Below are 19,284 nucleotides of genomic sequence, written 5' to 3' on the forward strand. Positions count from 1 at the left end.
AAAAAATAATAATACTTTTTGTATATTTGAAAGTTGCTAAAAGAATAGACACTAGAAATTCTCATTGCAGAAAAATTCTAACTGTGCTGTGATGGAAGTTGACTTATATTGATCATTTTGCAATATATACAAATATTGAATCATATGTCAATTATCTCTCAATTTTTAAAAAAGTACATACTTTAAGTATAGCTCAATGAACTTTTACACATTAAACAAACCTATATTTCAGGACCTAGATCAAGAGACGGACATTCCCAGAAACCTCTTCTTGCTCCTTTATAGTCACTTTTTCCCTTTTTCTTAACCAAAGGTAAACACTACCGTGATTTCCAATACTGTCCCTTAAATGAAATCATAAAATACATACTCTTATATCTGTCTTCTTTCATTCAACATTATGTTTGTGAAAGTCACTCATATTACTCTATGTAGTTGTGGCTCATGCACTTTCGAAGCTGAATATACTGTATTTTAGTTATTCTGCTGTTGATGAGCATTTGGTAGAAAAGCAATTATTTTTTTGTGGTCAGATAACAAACTGATTTCAATCCTTTTAAATTTATTGGGATTAGCTCTAAGGCTCAGCATATAAGCTACCTTGATAAACACACCATCTACTTTTTAAAATGTGTATTCTGAATGTGTTAGTTACGGTGTTTTATGAATATCATAAGTGATAGTTTTGTTGGAATCTTTTGTTTTTACTGGTATGTTGTCTTGTTATACTAATTGCTTAGAGAACAGTGTTAAAATCCAAAATTATGGTTATGGAATTGTATTTTTTTTGCTTTTATTGTCAACTATTTTTGTGTATATTGAGGAACTGTTACTAGAAAAATGCATATATATGATTATTATAACTTTCAATTCTAATGAACTTTAAAAATTTTTTTATTTTATTTTTTATTTTTTTCTAATGAAATTGTTTTGCATTTGAAATCCCCAATTGTCAGGCTCCCAGCAGGGAGCCTGCTTCTCCCTCTGCCTATGTTTCCTTTCTCTGTGTCTCTCATGAATAAATAAATAAAATCTTTTTAAAAAAATCCCCAAATGTCCCTCTTGATTTCCAGTAATAATCTAAGATAACCAATCCATTCTTCTTATACTTATTGTTCACACGGTATATCTTTTTTTTTTAAAGATTTTATTTATTTCAGAGAGCGATACAGAGAGAGGGCACAAATGGTGGGGAGAAGAGGGAGAAGGAAAGGGAGAGACAGACTCCCCACTGAGTAGGGAGCCTGATGAAGGGCCTGATCCCAGGACCCTGAAATTATGACCTGAGCTAAAGGCAGATGCTTAACTGACTGAGCCACCCAGGTGCCCCTCACATGGTATATCTTTACTATCAATTTACTTTCAACATATGTGTCTTTATATTTAAAATACATCCCATGTAGACAGCACCTGATCTTTATATTCAAAATCGCATTTCTTATAGGTAGCATATATAATTGGGCCTTGATTTTTCATCTTTTATGGCAATTGCTGCCTTTTAATTGGAGTATTTAGTCAATCAACACTTAATGTAATTACTGATGTAGTTGGATTTATTTATTTATTTTTAAAGAAAGGGAGCCTGACACATCCTTGGATCCTGAGGATCATGACCTGAGCCAAAGGCAGACTCTTAAACCATCTGAGCCACTGCAGGCACCTCAGTATAGCTGGATTTAGATCAGCCATTTTACCACTTGTTTTCTGTTTCTCCCCTCTGTTAACTCTTTTTCTGTCTCCTTGTTGAATTGTTTTTCTTTAGTTGCTTTCAAGATTTTCTCATCTTTGGTTTTCGGTCGGCAGTTTGACTATGCTATGCCTAAGTGTGTTTTTTACGATAATTAAGGTGAAATTTACACAACCTAAAATTAATAGTTTTAAAATGAACAATTTGGTGGCATTTAGCACCTTAACAAGGTAGCACAATGTACTGCTACCTCTAATTCCAAACATTCATCAACCCCAAAGGAAACCCTTACTCATTAAGCAGTTGCTCCCTCTTCTCCCTTCCTCTCTCCCTCCGGTAATCACCAATGTGCATTACAACTCTATGGACATACTTAACATCCTGGATATATCATACAAATGGAATTGTACAATACATGATTTTTTTGGATTGGCTTCTTTCACTTAGCATAATGCTTTCAAGCTTCATCTATGTTGTAGCTTGTAGCCATAGTTCATTCCTTTTATAGCTGAATAATATTACACTGTTTGAATCTACTATACTTTGATGATCTGTTCATCCTCTGATGGACATTTGGGCTGCTTTCACCTTTCTGGCTATTGTGAATAGTGTTGCTATGAACATGTGCACACGTGTTTATTCCAGTACATTTTCAATTATTTGGGTATATTCCTAGAGATAGAATTACTGTGTAATATAGTTTTATTTTAAATTTTTTGAAAAACTGTCAAATTATTTTCCACCGAGGTAGAACCATTTTGCATTCGCACCATCAATGTACAATGATTCGAATTTCTCCATATCCTTTTCAATACTGTTGGTTTACATTTTTTTGGATTACAGTCATGCTAGTGAATGTGAAGTGGTATCTCCTTGTGGGTTTGATCTGAATTTCCCTAGTGACTATGATTTGAGCATTTTTTTAGGTGCTTGTTGATTTATATCTTTTCTGGAGAACTATTGAATTCCTTTTCCCATTTTTATTTGTACTTATTTTTTTAAGATTTTATTTATTTATAGAAGGGGACAGAGAGAGGGGAACAAGCAGACTCTGTGCTGAGCTCTGAGCCTGACACAGGGCCCCATCTCAGGACCCTAAGACCATGACTTAAGCCAAAACCAAGAGTTGGACACTTAACCAACTGAGCCACCCAGGTGCCCGTCCTTTGCCCATTTTTAAATTGGGTTTTAATTGGGTTGTTCTGTTGTTGAGTCCTTTATATATTCTGAATACTAGACCCCATCAGATATAGGTTTTACAATTATTTACTCCCACTTTATAGGTTGTCTTTTCTTCCTGATAGCGTCCCTTGCCACATAAAAGTTTTAAATTTTGATGAAGTCCAATTATCTACTATTTTTTTATTGCTTGTGTTTTTGGTGTCATAACTACTAATCCATTATCAAAATCCAAGGACATTAAGACTTCCCCCTATGTTTTAAGAGTTTTTATAATTTTATCTCTTATATTTAAGTTGGTCCATTTTGAAGTAATCTTTGTGTATAGTGTGAGGTAGGGATCCACATTCATTCTTTTGCATGAAGATCTCTTGTTATTCTAGCGTCATTTTTGAAAGATTATTTTTCCCCTTTGCATGGTCTGAGCACCTTTGTCAAAAATTAATTGGCCATATTTCTGGACTCTCAATTCTATTCCATTGGTCTATATGTTAAACCTATGTCAATCTCATATTTTTTTTAAAGTTTTTATTTCAGTTACCGTTAGTTAACATACAGTGTAATATTAGTTTCAGGTATACAATACAGTGATTCAACACTTTCATACATCACCCAGTGCTTACCACAAGTGCACTCCTTAATCCCCATCATCTATGTAACTCATCCCCCCTACCCACCTCTCTTCTATTAATTGTCAAGTTTTTTCTCTATAGTTAAGAGTTTGTTTCTTGGCTTGCCTCTCTTTTAATACCCCTTCATTTGTTTGTTCTGTTTCTTAAATTCCACATACGAGTCATATGGTATTTGTCTTTCTCTGACAAATTAATTTTACTTAGCACAATACTCTAATTCTATCCAGGTCATTGCAAATGGCAAGATTTCATACTTTTTATGGCTGAGTAATATTCCATTATATATATATGTACCACATCTCCTTTATCTATTCATTAACCAATGGACATTTGGGCTGTTTCTATAATTTATCTATTGTAGATAATGCTGCTATAAACAGGGTGCATGTTTCCCTTTGAATTAGTATTTTCGTATTCTTTGGGTAAATACCTAGTAGTGTAATTGCTGTATAGTAGAGTAGTTCTATTTTTAACTCCATGCTGTTTTTCATAATGGCTGCACCTGTTTGCATTCCCACCAACAGTGCACAAGGATTCCCTTTTCTCCACACCCTCACCAACACTTGTTGTTTCCTGTGTTTATTTTAGCCATTCTGACAGGTGAACTGTTGGCCATCTGGAGGTCTTCTTTGGAGAAATGTCTGTTTGCATCTTCTGTCCATTTTTAAATTGGATTATTCATTATTTGGGTGTTGAGTTTTACAAGTTCTTTATATATTTTGGATTCTAACTCTTTACTAGATATGTCTTTGCAAATATCTTCTCTCATTCTATAGGTTGCCTTTTAGCTCCCTTGATTATTTCCTTTTCAGTGCAGAAGCTTTTTATTTTGATGTAGTCCCAATAGTTTATTTTTGCTTTTGTTTCCCTTGCTTTAGGAGACATATCTAGAAAGAATTTCCTACAGCTGATATCAAATAAGTTACTGCCCATGTTCTCTTCCAGAATTTTTATGGTTTTAGGGTTCACGGTTAGGTATGTAATCCATTTTGAATTTATTTTTGTGTATGGTCTAAGAAAGTGGCCCAGTTTCATTCTTTTGCATGTGGCTGTGCAGTTTTCCCAGCACCATTTGTTGAAGGGACTATCCTTTTCCTATTGGATAGTCTTTTCTGCTTGTTATCTGAGCAAGCAATTTAGGGTATAAGGGCAATCTTTATTATAATACTATTTTTTTTTTCAGAAATAGAAAACCAGATTCTTAAATTCTAGAGAATTGCAGGGGGCAATTTCAAAACAATTTGGGATTTCCTATATATAGTTTTATGTCATCTGTGAATAGAGATAATTTTACATTTTCCTTTCTACTCTGGATATATTTTATTTCTTTTTCTTGCCTAACTGGGCTGGCTAGAACTACCAGCCCAATTTTGAATATCAGTAATGAAAGTAGGCATCTTTATCTTATGGCTATATTAGGGACAATTGTAAGGAGAAAGCTTTTAGTGTTTCACCTTTGAGTATGATATTACCTGTGGGTTACTCATAAATAACCTTTTCTGAGGCACTTGAATGACAGAGGAGCATGCAACTCTTCATCTTGGGGTTGTGAATTTGAGCCCACATTGGGTATAGACATTACTGAGAAAAATAAACTTTAAAAATACATACATACACTGTTGGAATGTGAACTGGTGCAGCCACTCTGGAAAACTGTGTGGAGGTTCCTCAAAGAGTTAAAAATAGACCTGCCCTACGACCCAGCAATTGCACTGCTGGGGATTTACCCCAAAGATACAGATGCAGTGAAACGCTGGGACACCTGTGCCCAGATGTTTATAGCAGCAATGTCCACAATAGCCAAACTGTGGAAGGAGCCTCCGTGTCCATCGAAAGATGAACGGATAAAGAAGATGTGGTTTATGTATACAATGGAATATTACTCAGCCATTAGAAACGACAAATACCCACCATTTGCTTCAACGTGGATGGAACTAGAGGGTATTATGCTGAGTGAAGTAAGTCAATCAGAGAAGGACAAACATTATATGGTCTCATTCATTTGGGGAATATAAAAAATAGTGAAAGGGAATAGAGGGGAAAGGAGAAAAAATGAGTGGGAAATATTAGAAAGGGAGACAGAACATGAGAGACTCCTAATTCTGGGAAACGAACTAGGGGTGGTAGAAAGGGAGGTGGGCGGGGGGTGGGGGTGACTGGGTGACGGGCACTGAGGGGGGCACTTGATGGGATGAGCACTGGGTGTTATTCTATATGTTGGCAAATTGAACACAAATAAAAAATAAATTTGTAAAAAAAAAGAAAAAAAAAGATGAAATGTGTTCTGAAGATGGGTTATAGGGAGGTTGTACAAAGCTACTAATGCATTTAATACACTTCAAATATACTCCATGAACTTAAAGTAGTTAATGACATATATATATGGTTGACTTGTGAATGGTTTGTTTTTGATCATGTGTATTGTACATCAATAAAGTATATTTTATTTAAAAGCTGCAAATATGGAGAAAAAATAAATTTTAATATTAAAAATTAACAAAAAATACATACATACATACCCTTTCTCATACTGAGGGAGTTCCCTCCTCTTCCTAGTTTGGTTATTTTCTTTTATTTTATTTTGTTAAATGGATTTTCTGCACCAACTGAGATTATCATGTGTTTTTTTCTCTCAATGTCATATATTACATTCACTGATTTTCTTATAATGAACCACCCTTGCATTTCAAAATAAATCCACCTGGTCATGAGATATATCCTTTTAATATTTTGTTGGATTTGGTTTGCTAGTATTTTGTTGAGGATTAGTTCATAAAGGATATTGTTCTGTAGTTTTCTTGTATTGTATTTTTCTGGCTTTGGTAACAGGGTAATATTGGCCTCGTAGAATGAGCTAGGAGGAGTTCCATCCTCTTCAGTTTTCAGGAAAAGTTTGAGAAGTGAGATTTGTTCTTCTTTAAATGTTTGGTAAAATTTATCAATGACGCCACCAGGCCCAGGGCTTTTCTTTTTGAGATATTTGTTTCTGATTAAATCTCCTCACTAGTTATAGGTTTTTCTGATTTTCTGTTTTTCCATGATTTAGTCTTGGTAGGTTCTGTGTTTCTAGGAATTTACCCATTTAATCGAGGTTATCTAATTTGTTAGCATAATAATGTTCATAGTACTCTATGTAATCTTTTTATTTCTGTAGAATCAGTAATGTTCCCATATTCACATCTGATTCTCAGTAATTTGAGTCTTGTCTCTTTTTTCTTAGTTCACCTAGGTAAAAGTTTATCAACTTAGCTGATCTTTTTAAAGAACCAACTTTGGTTTCATTGATTCTATAGGTTTTTTATTCTGTTTCATTTATATCTACTTTAATTTTTATTACTCCTAAGCAAAGCTTTGGCTTTGCTTATCCTTTTCTAGTTGGTTTAAGTGTAAAGTTATTAATTTGAGGTATTTCTTCTTTTTTACTGTTGGTATTTCCAGCTTAATTTTTTTTAAGCACCCGTAAGTTTTGTTATATTGTGTTTTCATTTTCTTTAATCTCTTCACATTTTCTAATCTTCCTTTGGTTCCATTTGTGACAAACTTGGTATTTTACAAATATGTTATTTAAAGTTGTAAAATTTCCAGTTTTCCTTCTGTTATTTTTGCTTGTTACATTCTATAGTGGCCAGAAAAGATATACTGCATGATTTCAATCACTTTTAATTTATTGAGACTTGTTTTGTGGCCTAAGATATGGTCAATCCTTGAAAAATGATCTATCTGTACTTGAGAAGATTGTGTATTCTACTGTTGTTGGTTTGAGTATTCTACGTATGTCTGTTAGATCCAGTTGCTCTATATTGTTGTTCAAGTCCTCTGCTTCCTATTAGACATTTTGTCTAAATGTTGTATCAATTGTTGAAAGTGAAGTATTAAAGTCTTCAACTATTACTGTAGAACTTCCTTATTGCTACCTTCAATTCTGTCAATACTTGCCTTCTGTTTTGGGGGCTCTGTTGTTTGGTGTGTATATATTTATAATTGTTATATCTTCTTTATATACTGATCCTTTATAAATATATATATATACTTCTTTGTCTTTTATAACAGTTTTTGACTTAAAGTTTATGTTATCTGATATTAGTAAAGCCACTGTAGGTCTCTCTTGGTTAGTATTTGCACAGATATCTTTTCTCATCTTTCAGTATCTAGAACAAAAAAAAAAAAAAAAAAAGAAGAAGAAGAAGAAGAAAGAAAATACTACACTCCCAATCCTTGCAGCTTAGCTCTAAGTTGGGGTACTTCAGTGCTAAGCAAGACTACCTGCAACTCCTAGTCTTCCTCTGTTGATTGTGTAGAGCCCAGAGATCCACCTCATGTGCAAGTGTAGAATTTTCTCAGGTTTCTTCTGAGATGTCTCCAGTCCTGGGTGTGCCCGTTGTACTCCATTTTCTGCAGGATACACTCTGGCACCTCTGAACCTTTATTCCCTCAAGAAACTTCTTCCTGTCCCTCTTCCTTCCTGGGCTTTTGGGTCTGCTGCTTGCCCTACCTGCTGTCCCTTGCTCCAGTTTGCTTTAAATGTTACAGCAACTGCCACTGGTAAAGCAACTCCAACGTGAGTGGGAAGAGCAAAACAAAAGTCAGCTTTTGTGCCAGTCCCTTGGGAAAGTACCAGATAGGTCAAAATGCAAAACCACAATATTTTAAGGACAAGGTTGTTATTAGCTCTCTTGACACCCATAAGCTGCATCAGGAATGTCAGTATGTGCCATCCCAGTGGCAGCCACAGCCATGCTGGGAAATGGAGGATGGTAGGGAAATGAGTGAAAAAGCTTCAGGGTTCTCTTAATTCTGCTTTTATCCTCATTGAACACTCTCCTGATTACTGTATGGTTTGGATTAAATTCCAGAATTCTTAAAAAGCTGTTTCTATCAGTCTTTTCCAGCTTATGATGGATTCAGTGGAGGGGCTGATTCTTTGAGAGCCCTACTCTGAATTTTCTGTGACAGCCATCCTAAATGTGGTTTGTTTGTTTTGTATTTATACTGCTTGGATTTCACTGAGCCTCCTGTTGGTATAGTTAAGTATTTTACCAAATTTGAGAAATTTTTCAACCATTATATTTTCAAATATTTTTTCTGGCTCATTTTCTTTCTTCTCCTTGTGAGGTTCTAATTACCTTTTCATATTGTTTTATAAAACCCTTTTGTTTTTTTTTTAAAGACTTTATTTATTCATAGAGAGAGAGAGAGAGAGGGAGGGAGGCAGAGACAGGCAGAGAGAGAAGCAGGCACCATGCAGAGAGCCTGACGTGGGACTTGATCCAGGTTCTCCAGGATCACACCCTGGCCTGCAGGCGGCGCTAAACCGCTGCGCCACCGGGGCTGCCCTGTTTTGTAAAACTCTAACGTGTGTGTGTGTGTGTGTGTGTGTTATGCATGTACACAAAGCTTTAGGGATCAGATCTTCAACTTCATTGCCTTGTCTACCAACGCTGTTTTGCTGTTAAATCCACCCAGTTAATTTTTTATTATGGATATCGGATATCCATAATAGAATTTGCTTTTTGTATATTTAGTTCTAGAATTTCCATTTATTTCTTTTTTATAGTTCATACACCTCCCCTAAGATTTCCTATTTTATTCATTGATTATAAGGTATATCTTTCTTTATATTCTTCAGCAGAGCTATATTAGCTGCTTTAAAAATTTTTTTCTTAAGATTTTAAATTTATTTATTCATGAGAGACACAAAGAGGCAGAGACACAGGCAGAGGGAGAAGCAGGCTCCATGCAGGGAGTCTGACTTGGAACTCAATCCCGGAACTCCGGGATCACGCCCTGGGCCGAAGGTGTTGCTAAACTGCTGAGCCACCAGGGCTAGGGCTGCCCAGCTGCTTTAAAATTCTTAAATGTCATTTTTTCTCTTGGGAGTGAGCCACATTTTCTTTTTTCTCTATTTTTGACCCCAGGACTCTATAATCTGTTTGGTTTCTCTCCAAAGAATGTTGGTTTTTGTTGTTGCTGCTATTGCTTCATCAGGCACTTAGATTGGCTGGACTAAAAATATAAACTCCCTCCCTGCAGTTAGCAGCTCTTTATATCTGAATTCTTACTTTTATTTTTCTAAAAGATTTTGTTAGAGAGAGAGAGAGAGAGCACTCACAAGAGGGGGAGTGATGGGCAGAGGGAGTAGGAGAAGCAGACTCCTCATGGAGCAGGGAGCCTGACATGGGGCTTAGTCCCAGGACCCCAGGATCATGACCTGAGTCGAAGGCAGGTGCTTAACCAACTCAGCCGTCCAGGCGCCCCTGAGTTCTTACTTTCAGCCACTAGCTGTAATATTAGTTACCTATTGTATCACAAATTTCTACAAAGTTTAGCTCCTTAAATTAACAAACATTTATTTCACACGGTTTCTTTCTTTTTTTTTTTTAAGATTTTATTTATTCATGAAAGACAGAGAGAGAGAGAGGGGCAGACACACAGGCAGAGGGAGAAGCAGGCTCCATGCAGGGAGCCCAACGTGGGACTCGATCCAGGGTCTCCAGGATCATGGCCCTGGGCTGCAGGCAGCGCTAAACCGCTGCACCACCGGGGCTGCCCCAAAGCTTCTTTATGTGGCTATTGGCAGAAGGCTCTAGTTCTTCATTTTAGTTCCATATAAGCCTGTCCATGACATGGCAACTGGTTTCCCCCAGAGCCAGTGATACAAGAGAGTGGGAGAGAGACTATGCCCAAGACAGAGTCAGTAGTCTTTAAAAACCTAATCTTGTGATAAGCGTCCTGTCCCTGCCATAAGTGATCAAGCCCTGAGGCCTGCAAGGGGTCTCTGCAGAGGTTTCCATCAGCCCACAGGCAATAGCATGGCAGCCATCCCCTCCAGCGTCATACTTATGGTCACGTTCTTATGGCCACCCACTGTTACTGGCACTGCCTGGGTTCCACTTTTTGTAACAGCTCCTGTGGAAGTGCAGAGTATCCTCGGGAAGCCATCCCTCACCACCTGGGTCTCCCGATGGTGGACCCAGGTCACTGTTGGGCAAGCTTCTTTTCCAGGAAGTCTACTTTCCCATTCATGGCTACAGTGTTGGGAGTCCCCAGAATGCTGGAAATCTTTCCAGGCCTTCAGCAGCACAATCACCTGTGACTTGGCCCTGGAAGCCAAGAGGAAGCAGGTTGGTAGTCATCCTGGCAAAGTCAACACTGAGCCCTCATCCTGAGTGGCCACCACCAGGCTTCAGGAAGTACCAGGCTCATCAGAGCCCTTAGACTAGGCAGGCTGCAAGAAGCAGAAGCAGTTGGGTTCTTTTATACCAAAACAGCAAAACTATTTTGCTATAAAGCTATGCATGTCTGGGGGGCAGCGAGTATATGGGGAATTTCTGAACACTCAATTTTGCTATGAACCTAAAATGTTTCTTTAAAAAAATCCAAAGCTGGGGTGCCTGGATGGCACAGTTGGTTAAGCATGCAACTCTTGGTTTTGGGCTCAGATCATGATCTCAGCGTTATGAGGCAGAGCCTGTTGTCAGGCTCCATGCTTAGCGTGGAATCTGCTTGTCCCTCTCCCTCTGTTCTTCCCGCTGCTCACTAGCTCTTTCTCTCAAATAAATAAAATCTTTTCTAAAAAATCCAAAGCTAAAAACAACAACAAAAAAATCCAAAACTACTAAAACAAATCTTGGAAGTGACATACCATCACTTCTACTCTATTCTTTTGATCATACAGACCAAACTTGGTATAATATGGGAAGGGACTAAACATGGTGAAAAATAACAAGAGGCATCATTGGGGACTGATAGATAGCCCAAATTTGTTAAAGTGGGCCTAGATGATTTCATTGGTGAATTCTATCAAGTATTTAAAGAAGGAATAATGCCAACTTCTAAAATCCTCTTTCATAAAAGTGATGATAAAACACTTCCCCACTCATTCTATGAGGTCAGCATCATCTTGGTAGTATGATAAAGCATAGATATCGATAGAGAGGAAATGTGCAGATCAATATCCTATGTGGGATTTATCCCAGAAGTGCAAGGTTGAGTTAACATTCAAGAACTAACCAGTGTAATTCACCACAGCAATAGAGTAAGGAAAAGCCATATGAAGATCTTACTAGATATACAAAAAGCAAAAAGCCTATGACAAAATACAATATCCATTTATGATTTTACAAAGCAAACAACAGCAAAATCTCTCATCAAAGAAGGAATAGACAGTAACTTTCTCAACTTGAGAAAAGGCATCTGCAAAAAGCTACAGCTAATACCACACTCAATGGTAAAGAATTTAACTATTTTCCATTGTGATCAGGAGTAAAACAAGGCTGCCCTTTCTTACCACTTTTCTTAAACATTATACTGTAAGTCCTAAGTATTGCAACAACAACAACAACAAAAAGAAATTAAAAGTATACATATTGGAAAGGAAGAAGGAAAAAAACTGTCTCTGGTTATAAAGACAGATTGTCTAAGTAGAAAATCACAAAGAATCTACAAAAAAAGCTTCTTGAACTAATAACTGAGGTTAGCAAGATTGCCATATAAAAGGTTAATATAAAAAGTCATTTGTATTTCTAGTAACTGTATACTAGTAATGAATGATTGGAAATTGAATACTTTTAAAAGTACCATTTAAAATAACACCAAAGAACCCATATAATAGGTATAAATCTGACAAAGCATATGTAAGGTCTATCTGCTGAAAACTACAAAGATGGACAAAATGATTCAAACAAGGCCCAAATAGAGAAAAACATAGCATTCATAAACTGGAAGACTCAATATTGTTATTATATGTCTCTTCTCTCTAATGTATTTTTTTAAGTTTTTTTTAAAAGGTTTTTATTTATTCATAGAGACAGAGAGGCAGAGACACAGGCAGATCTCTAATGTATTTTTAAATTCAACTCAATTCCTATATACATCCCAGCAAGGTTTTTTTTTTTTTTTTTTTAAGATTTTATTTATTTATTCATGAGAGACACACAGAGAGAGAGGTAGAGACATAGGCAGAGGGAGAAGCAGGCTTCCTCTGGGGAGCCCAATGTGGGACTCGATCCTGGGGCTCCAGGATCATGCCCTGAGCCAAAGGCAGATGCTCAACCACTGAGACACCCAGGCATCCCAAGGTTTTTTATTTTAGAAAACAATGAGCTAATTCCAAAATTTTATATAAAAGGCAAAAGAAATAGAATAGCTAAAATTATTTTTAAAAAAGAACACAGTTGAAGGACTCATACAACCTGATTTTAGGCCTTATGAAAAGCTATGTATGTCATTGGCTAGACAGTGTAGTACTGGCAAAATGACAGAGATCAATGGAAAAGAATAGAGAGTGTAGAAATAGACCCATGCATATATGGTCAATTGGTTTTTTTTTTTTAATTTTTATTTATTTATGATAGTCACACAGAGAGAGAGAGGCAGAGACACAGGCAGAGGGAGAAGCAGGCTCCATGCACCGGGAGCCCGACGTGGGATTCGATCCCAGGTCTCCAGGATCGCGCCCTGGGCCAAAGGCAGGCGCCAAACCACTGCGCCACCCAGGGATCCCGGTCAATTGGTTTTTGACAAATATGCAAGTATCAAGAAATAATGCTAGAGCAACTAGATGGCCACAAGCCAAAAACTAAAACAAACTGCAACAATCAAAAAAAAAAAAAAAAAAAGGGACACCCCCCCAAAAAAAAACCTTTAATCTATACCATATACCATATAAGACATCAAATGAAAATGAATCACAGACCTAACTGTAAAAGCTAAAACTGTAAAACTTCTATATAAAAGCATAGAAGAAAACATTTGTAACTTTGGCAAAGTTCTCTTAGGTATAACAACAAAATCACAATCCACAAAAAAATGAATTGGACTTCATCAAAATTAGAAACCTTTGTCCTTCAAAAGGTGTTTCATTCTTTTAACTAAAGCATTCAGTTAAAGGAATGAAAAGCTACAGACTAAAAGAAAATATTTATTTAATTATCAGAAGTCAATATTAAATAGTTGACTCAAAAATTGGCACAGATTTTGAACAGATACATTACAAAGAATGTATATTAATGGCAAATAAGCAGAAGGAAATATACGCAAATCATTAGTCATGAGAGAAATGCAAATTAAATCTACAATGAGATTTTTTTGGGGGGAGTGCAGAAAGGTGCTTTTATTAGAGCAGAGGACAGGACCTGAGGGCAGAAAGAGCTGCTACAGTGAGAACTGCTATCAGAATAACTAAAATTAAAATCTGACAATACCAAAAGCTGTAACTACAACTCTGATACACTGATGGTAGGAATGCAAAATGATACACACTCTGGAAAACAGTTTCATAATTTTTTATAAAGTTATATGTATATTTGCCATACAACCTACCAATCATACTCCAACCACACTTTGATTTCAAGTGAAATGAAAAATTATGTTCAATAAAAAACTGAGTGCAAATATATAGAGTGGTTTTATTCATAATCACCAAAAAATGGAATCATTCAAAATGTCCATTAGTTAGTGAATGGATAAAGTATGTACATCCATATAATTGAATATTTCTCATTAATAAAAAGGAACAAACTTGATACATCATTAAACACCAATAAATCTCATGCATTATGCTAAATGAAAAAAGCCAGATCCTAAATACCATATGCTGTGATTCACATATATTACACAGATGCATAACGTATATGTTTATAATTATGAGCTTAGAATGTACATTATAAAGTCCCACCTATATGTGTAGGTATGTTTATGTACGTGTGTGTATGTATGTGTATATATATATATACACATATATATATATACACACACATACATATATATATACATATTCCCAGAAGCAATGAGCAAAACTAGTATCTTGATCTTGGTTTCTGAATGCTATTCTTCACTGAAAGGAAGCAGGTTCTTTTATGACTATAAACAATGTAACTATATATGTATAAATAATAAAAAGGCAATCTTATAGGCCAGTTCCCCTCTAAATGATTCAAAGTCTTATCTTGTTACCACAGTTTTACTTTTTTGTGTTCAGTTTATGTTGGATTAAGGTGTCTTGAAAACATTACACTTTAGGGAAGTAGAGTTTAATCCCCACTCGTTGAGGGTGGACTAGACTTAGTAACTCAGTTCCAAAAAAATAGAGTATGGACAAGGAAAAAAATCAAAACATTTTATCAGAGAAACCCGGCAAGACACTGTTTTAGCCAAGAGATCAAGCTTAATATTGCTAGTGATGTTATATGGGTATGAGGTATCCCTGCTGTGATGTGATGAGAGCTTTTCACCTCTGTAGTATTCTTTCCAGAAACCCATAACCCCAGTCTAATCATGAGGAAATATATTAGGTAAACTCAAATTAAGGAATATTCTACAAAAATATCTAATCAGTACCACTCAGCTGTCAAGATAATGATAAACAAGGAAAAACCAACCGTCTCAGACCAGAGGAGACAAAGAAGACATAACTGTCTGCAATGTGTTATCGGGTAATGGATTCTGGAACAGAAAAAGACATTGAGAGAAAAACTAATGAAATCCAAAATTGTCTGGTTTATTTAATAATAATATGCCAATGTTTCCTAGTTTTGACAAATATAATACAATAATGTGAGATGATAACACTAGGGGAAACTAAAACTGGATGGGGAATATACAAGAATTCTCTACAATTTCTGCAACTTGCTGCAAATCTGAAATTATTCAAAATAAAAAGTTTATTTAAAAAATTACTATCACACCTACTTTGTAAAGTCCTTTCCTATACTTTAAGAGAACAGCTTCCTATGTCATTTTGCCATCTTCTGAGAGAAAAGTTCTATTTCTATACTTCTTCCTTTTCATTCCTAGCGGAGACAATGATAAGAATTTATACCTGGTATATCTGGTACATTGCTAGTAAGATACAGTAAATACCCTATAAGTAGTTGTTATTATCTTCGTATTTTTTCCTTATACAGAAAGGTATATAATTTAATTATAACTTCTTTTCTACTAGGAAATAATCTAACAGCTCTGCCTATTGGTATCCATAATCTTTTTTCACTGAAGGAGATAAATTTTGATGATAACCCTTTGCTGAGACCTCCAATGGAAATCTGTAAAGGAAAACAACTGTATACTATTGTACACTATCTACAGAGGGCAGATCAAAGAGACGGTAGGTGATCAGTGAGTGACCTACTAGCTTATAAGTAATTTTCTAGTATCATCTATAAATTAAAAAGATAGTATACTTTAAAAAGAGTATGCTTTCAATGTGGTAGAGGCATTAAAATATTTATCATCTTCCCTTTTCTGAAGGTTAGGAGTTTATTTTGATAATTCAGATGATTTAATCTGGGTCTATATAAACTAAACCATTGAAAACAGGCAAACCCAAGTGGATGGATTGGCTGCTCAATGCCCTTCAAACAGGTTGTTCATCATGGTTGTGCCCAGACTTAGGCCACATAAAAATCTCTTTACTGGTTCTGATCTGTATCACCACATGTAGTAGTTCCAAAATTCTTATCTAGCCTTGAAGAAAGTACTTAAATCTTTTGTATTGAAGCCAATCAGCTTTTGGCCCACTATGATCACCTGTGTACAGTGGTGGGTACTCTCCATTCTTTGTCCTTAAGTATTCCATTGATTGTCCCTGATTATTTCAGAGAGTGTGTCCATTTTCTTTCAATGTCCTTTAGCTGGGCCAGATGGAGATCAGTTTCTGCAAGCCTTTCACACGGAAATTTCACCAACTAATTCTTTCCTTAGGGGTAAATTCCCAACAACTAAGCTTTTTTCCTGAGACTCTGACTTTGCTTGTCACAATCAGTGACAGCTGTCATCCAGATTTTGGTTCTCCAATTCAATGAGTATTTAAGAAGTATTAAATCAATTTAATTAGTATGGATCCAGATTTGGGGAAATACACAAAACTGTCCCCACCCCCAAATCATTCTATAATGTCCTTGTCTGTGTAATCAGGAGCTTATATCAGCAATAATCTCACAGTCTAGCTAGATGGTCACTAAAAATGTACAGTCCTCTTTAAGGCACAACATACATCCATATGCATGGCTACCAGTTAGAAGTTTCTCTAAGACTTAGGCCTCATTGATAGAAAGAAACTAAGAGATAAAATTAAAAGTCACAGTAGCTGTTTTTCCTAACTTGTTATGCAAGTTGGTCCTGCTAATTATTATCATTAAAAAGGAATATTTTATGATAATTATTTCTATAAAGTATTTAGGAGTTTCCAAGAATCCATAAAGTATTCTTATTAAGTAACAGAATTTTATAGAGGTGGCAACAGACCAAAGTCAGCAAAAATGAGAGAACCCTAGCCATTTATATCTTACCCAAGGTGCCCTCACACTGCAGGCACCCTGAGAGAGAGGAGAGGAAGTCATCATGGGAGATATACTTATTCTCCAATTAACAAAGAACATGGGATTCCTTCCTTAAAATTTTGCTTAGGATATTGGACTTTCATTTATATCATTAGCATACAATCTAGCCTGAGGGACTGAGATGATTACAGAGGGGTGGGAGATTGCTAGTTCTTAAATTTTTTTTTTTTTTTTTTATTTATGATAGTCATAGTCACAGAGAGAGAGAGAGAGGCAGAGACACAGGCAGAGGGAGAAGCAGGCTCCATGCACCGGGAGCCCGACGTGGGATTCGATCCCGGGTCTCCAGGATCGCGCCCTGGGCCAAAGGCAGGCGCCAAACCGCTGCGCCACCCAGGGATCCCCAGATTGCTAGTTCTTAAAAATTCCCAAAGTACTTTAACAACAACAAAAATAGATCTAGTCTAAGATCTAAGGCAGCATTCATTAAATAAATGATTTGAATATAAAATATACATATATACATTATATTTATAGTAGATGTGAACTTGGCTTTTTATGATGCTACATAAAGAAGACAATTAAAAAGCTAGAATCAAAGGATGGAATTAAATTCATTTCAAATCCTTAGAGAATTAAAGAAAGTTTTGAAAATCACTTTAAAGTTGCTTATAATATACTTTTAAATGGTCATTACATGTTTTTGATTATTAAGATTTTGGACAAAATTGAACAAATGGTTCGAATTTCAGTTTGTATGTTAGGTCTGCATCTTACTTTTCAATTTTACTTGACACAGACATTTGATAGGAGCACAGAAGTAAGGAACCCAGATATAATAATAATAAGCTCAAAATAGAGTACGTTTTTCAAAGGAAATGGCTTAAATTTTCTTTTTATGTTCAAATGTAGAGAAAATCCTAGAGAAGATCTTCATCATAGTTGCCAATAATATCACTATAACAAATTTTAAATATTTGTGTCAAAAATTAAACCTGGCAATCTCAGAAACAGATATGTCTACAAAAAGGTATGTATGAAGAACAACATGTGGTATAAGCTATTCTCATATTCTGATTTATATCATTTTGATATTACAAGGTTTTGAAATGTTATATTAACATGAATTTTAATTTGCTGTAAAAGACTCTGATTTTAGTTTATAATATATTTGAGAACCATGTGGGTATAGTGGTTAAAAGTAAAGGCTCTCATGGAAGACTGTTTGGCTTTAAATTACAACTAGTTTTGTGACCTTGGATAAGTCCCTTAACTTCTTAGTACTTTAGTTTTTCCACTGATAAAATGGATATATTTACCTAAGAGAGTTTTCATGAGATCAAGTTATTATTTTTTTAATAAAATTTTATTTATTTTTGAGAGACACAGAAAGAGAGGCAGAGACACAGGCAGAGGGAGGAAAAGCAGACTCCATGCAGGGAGTCCGATGTCGGACTTGATCCTGATCCTAGGAATCCAGAATCACGCCCTGAGCCAAAGGCAGATGCCCAACCGCTGAGCCACCCAGGTGTCCCATAGATCAAGTTATAAAGCATGTAGTACTGTAGCAGTAATACACTGCCTTAGAATAAAAAACCCATAATTACTGTTTTGAGATCTTGAGTAAATCTTAGAACTAAATGTTAATTGATTTCCTACAAAGAAACAAGGGTTGGCATGGGGCTGACTTTCAGTATTTGCCAAGCTTGGTGCTAATATTATATGAACTATCTTCACCAATAACTTAATCCTCACTTCAATCTGGTAAATTGGTTTGAAAACCTAGGTATACAGTATTTAAGTAATTTAAATCTTCTTAACTGGTAAGATAAAATAATATTATCTTTAAAATTTTCAGCCCTGTTTCATTAAGTGAGAGAGTCCTCCAAGCACTTCATAAGTGGAAAACAGAAAGTATCAACTTATCACTAACTACTGCTGCTTTAAGAGACCAACTAACTCGGGCACTAACTATGATAGGAGCATATGAAATTATGGACAAAATAACAGCTTTAAAACTTTTTACATGTGCAATTAAATTCTGAACAGTGTACCCATAATAAAAGCTGAAAACTTATGATGTACTTATATAATTGAAACTGGGTATAAGAGAACTGCATGTTATGTCTCTTTTCATGCATTCCTAACAGATAATGACAATTTATGGCTACCACTTTAATGTTATCATAATAAAATATGAGAGACACTATTTTGTGTACTTGTTCTGTTACCTTGGAATTATGATTAATAATTTTTAAAAAGAAATGATTCCATTAAAAATTCTTTGTTATACAATGCTTTTATATAACCCAAGATTTATAGGTAATAAGGTCATTAGTAACTTGCATTGGAGTTACAAAGCAGAGAAATTTCATTTTAGACGCTGGCTTAAAAACAGAAATGAATGTCCTACCATTTCTCCATTAGGAATGGGATAGGTCTGTTAAACATAAATCAGAGCCAAGGTCAGTAATCCTCTACAAATCTCTCTCAACTTTTAATATGGTTA

General features: G+C 35.6%; 1 protein-coding gene across 4 annotated transcripts in view; it reads left to right on the forward strand.

Moving 5' to 3' along the window:
- LRRD1 (leucine rich repeats and death domain containing 1) overlaps nucleotides 1-18,965 on the forward strand; it is a 40,733-nt gene extending 21,768 nt beyond the window's left edge. For 3 of the 4 annotated variants that reach the window (XM_072784221.1, XM_072784223.1, XM_072784222.1), the window contains 3 exons: nucleotides 15,440-15,601; nucleotides 17,688-17,805; nucleotides 18,634-18,965. In XM_072784221.1, the coding sequence (XP_072640322.1) occupies nucleotides 15,440-15,601; nucleotides 17,688-17,805; nucleotides 18,634-18,820 (467 nt within the window). In that variant the 3' untranslated portion in view covers nucleotides 18,821-18,965. The remainder of the gene's footprint in view (nucleotides 1-15,439; nucleotides 15,602-17,687; nucleotides 17,806-18,633) is intronic. The other variant, XM_072784224.1, reaches the window with a different exon arrangement.
- The last annotated feature ends 319 nt before the right edge of the window (nucleotides 18,966-19,284 follow it).

Source organism: Canis lupus, chromosome 18 (assembly GCF_048164855.1).
Source record: "Canis lupus baileyi chromosome 18, mCanLup2.hap1, whole genome shotgun sequence".
Lineage (NCBI taxonomy): Eukaryota > Metazoa > Chordata > Mammalia > Carnivora > Canidae > Canis > Canis lupus.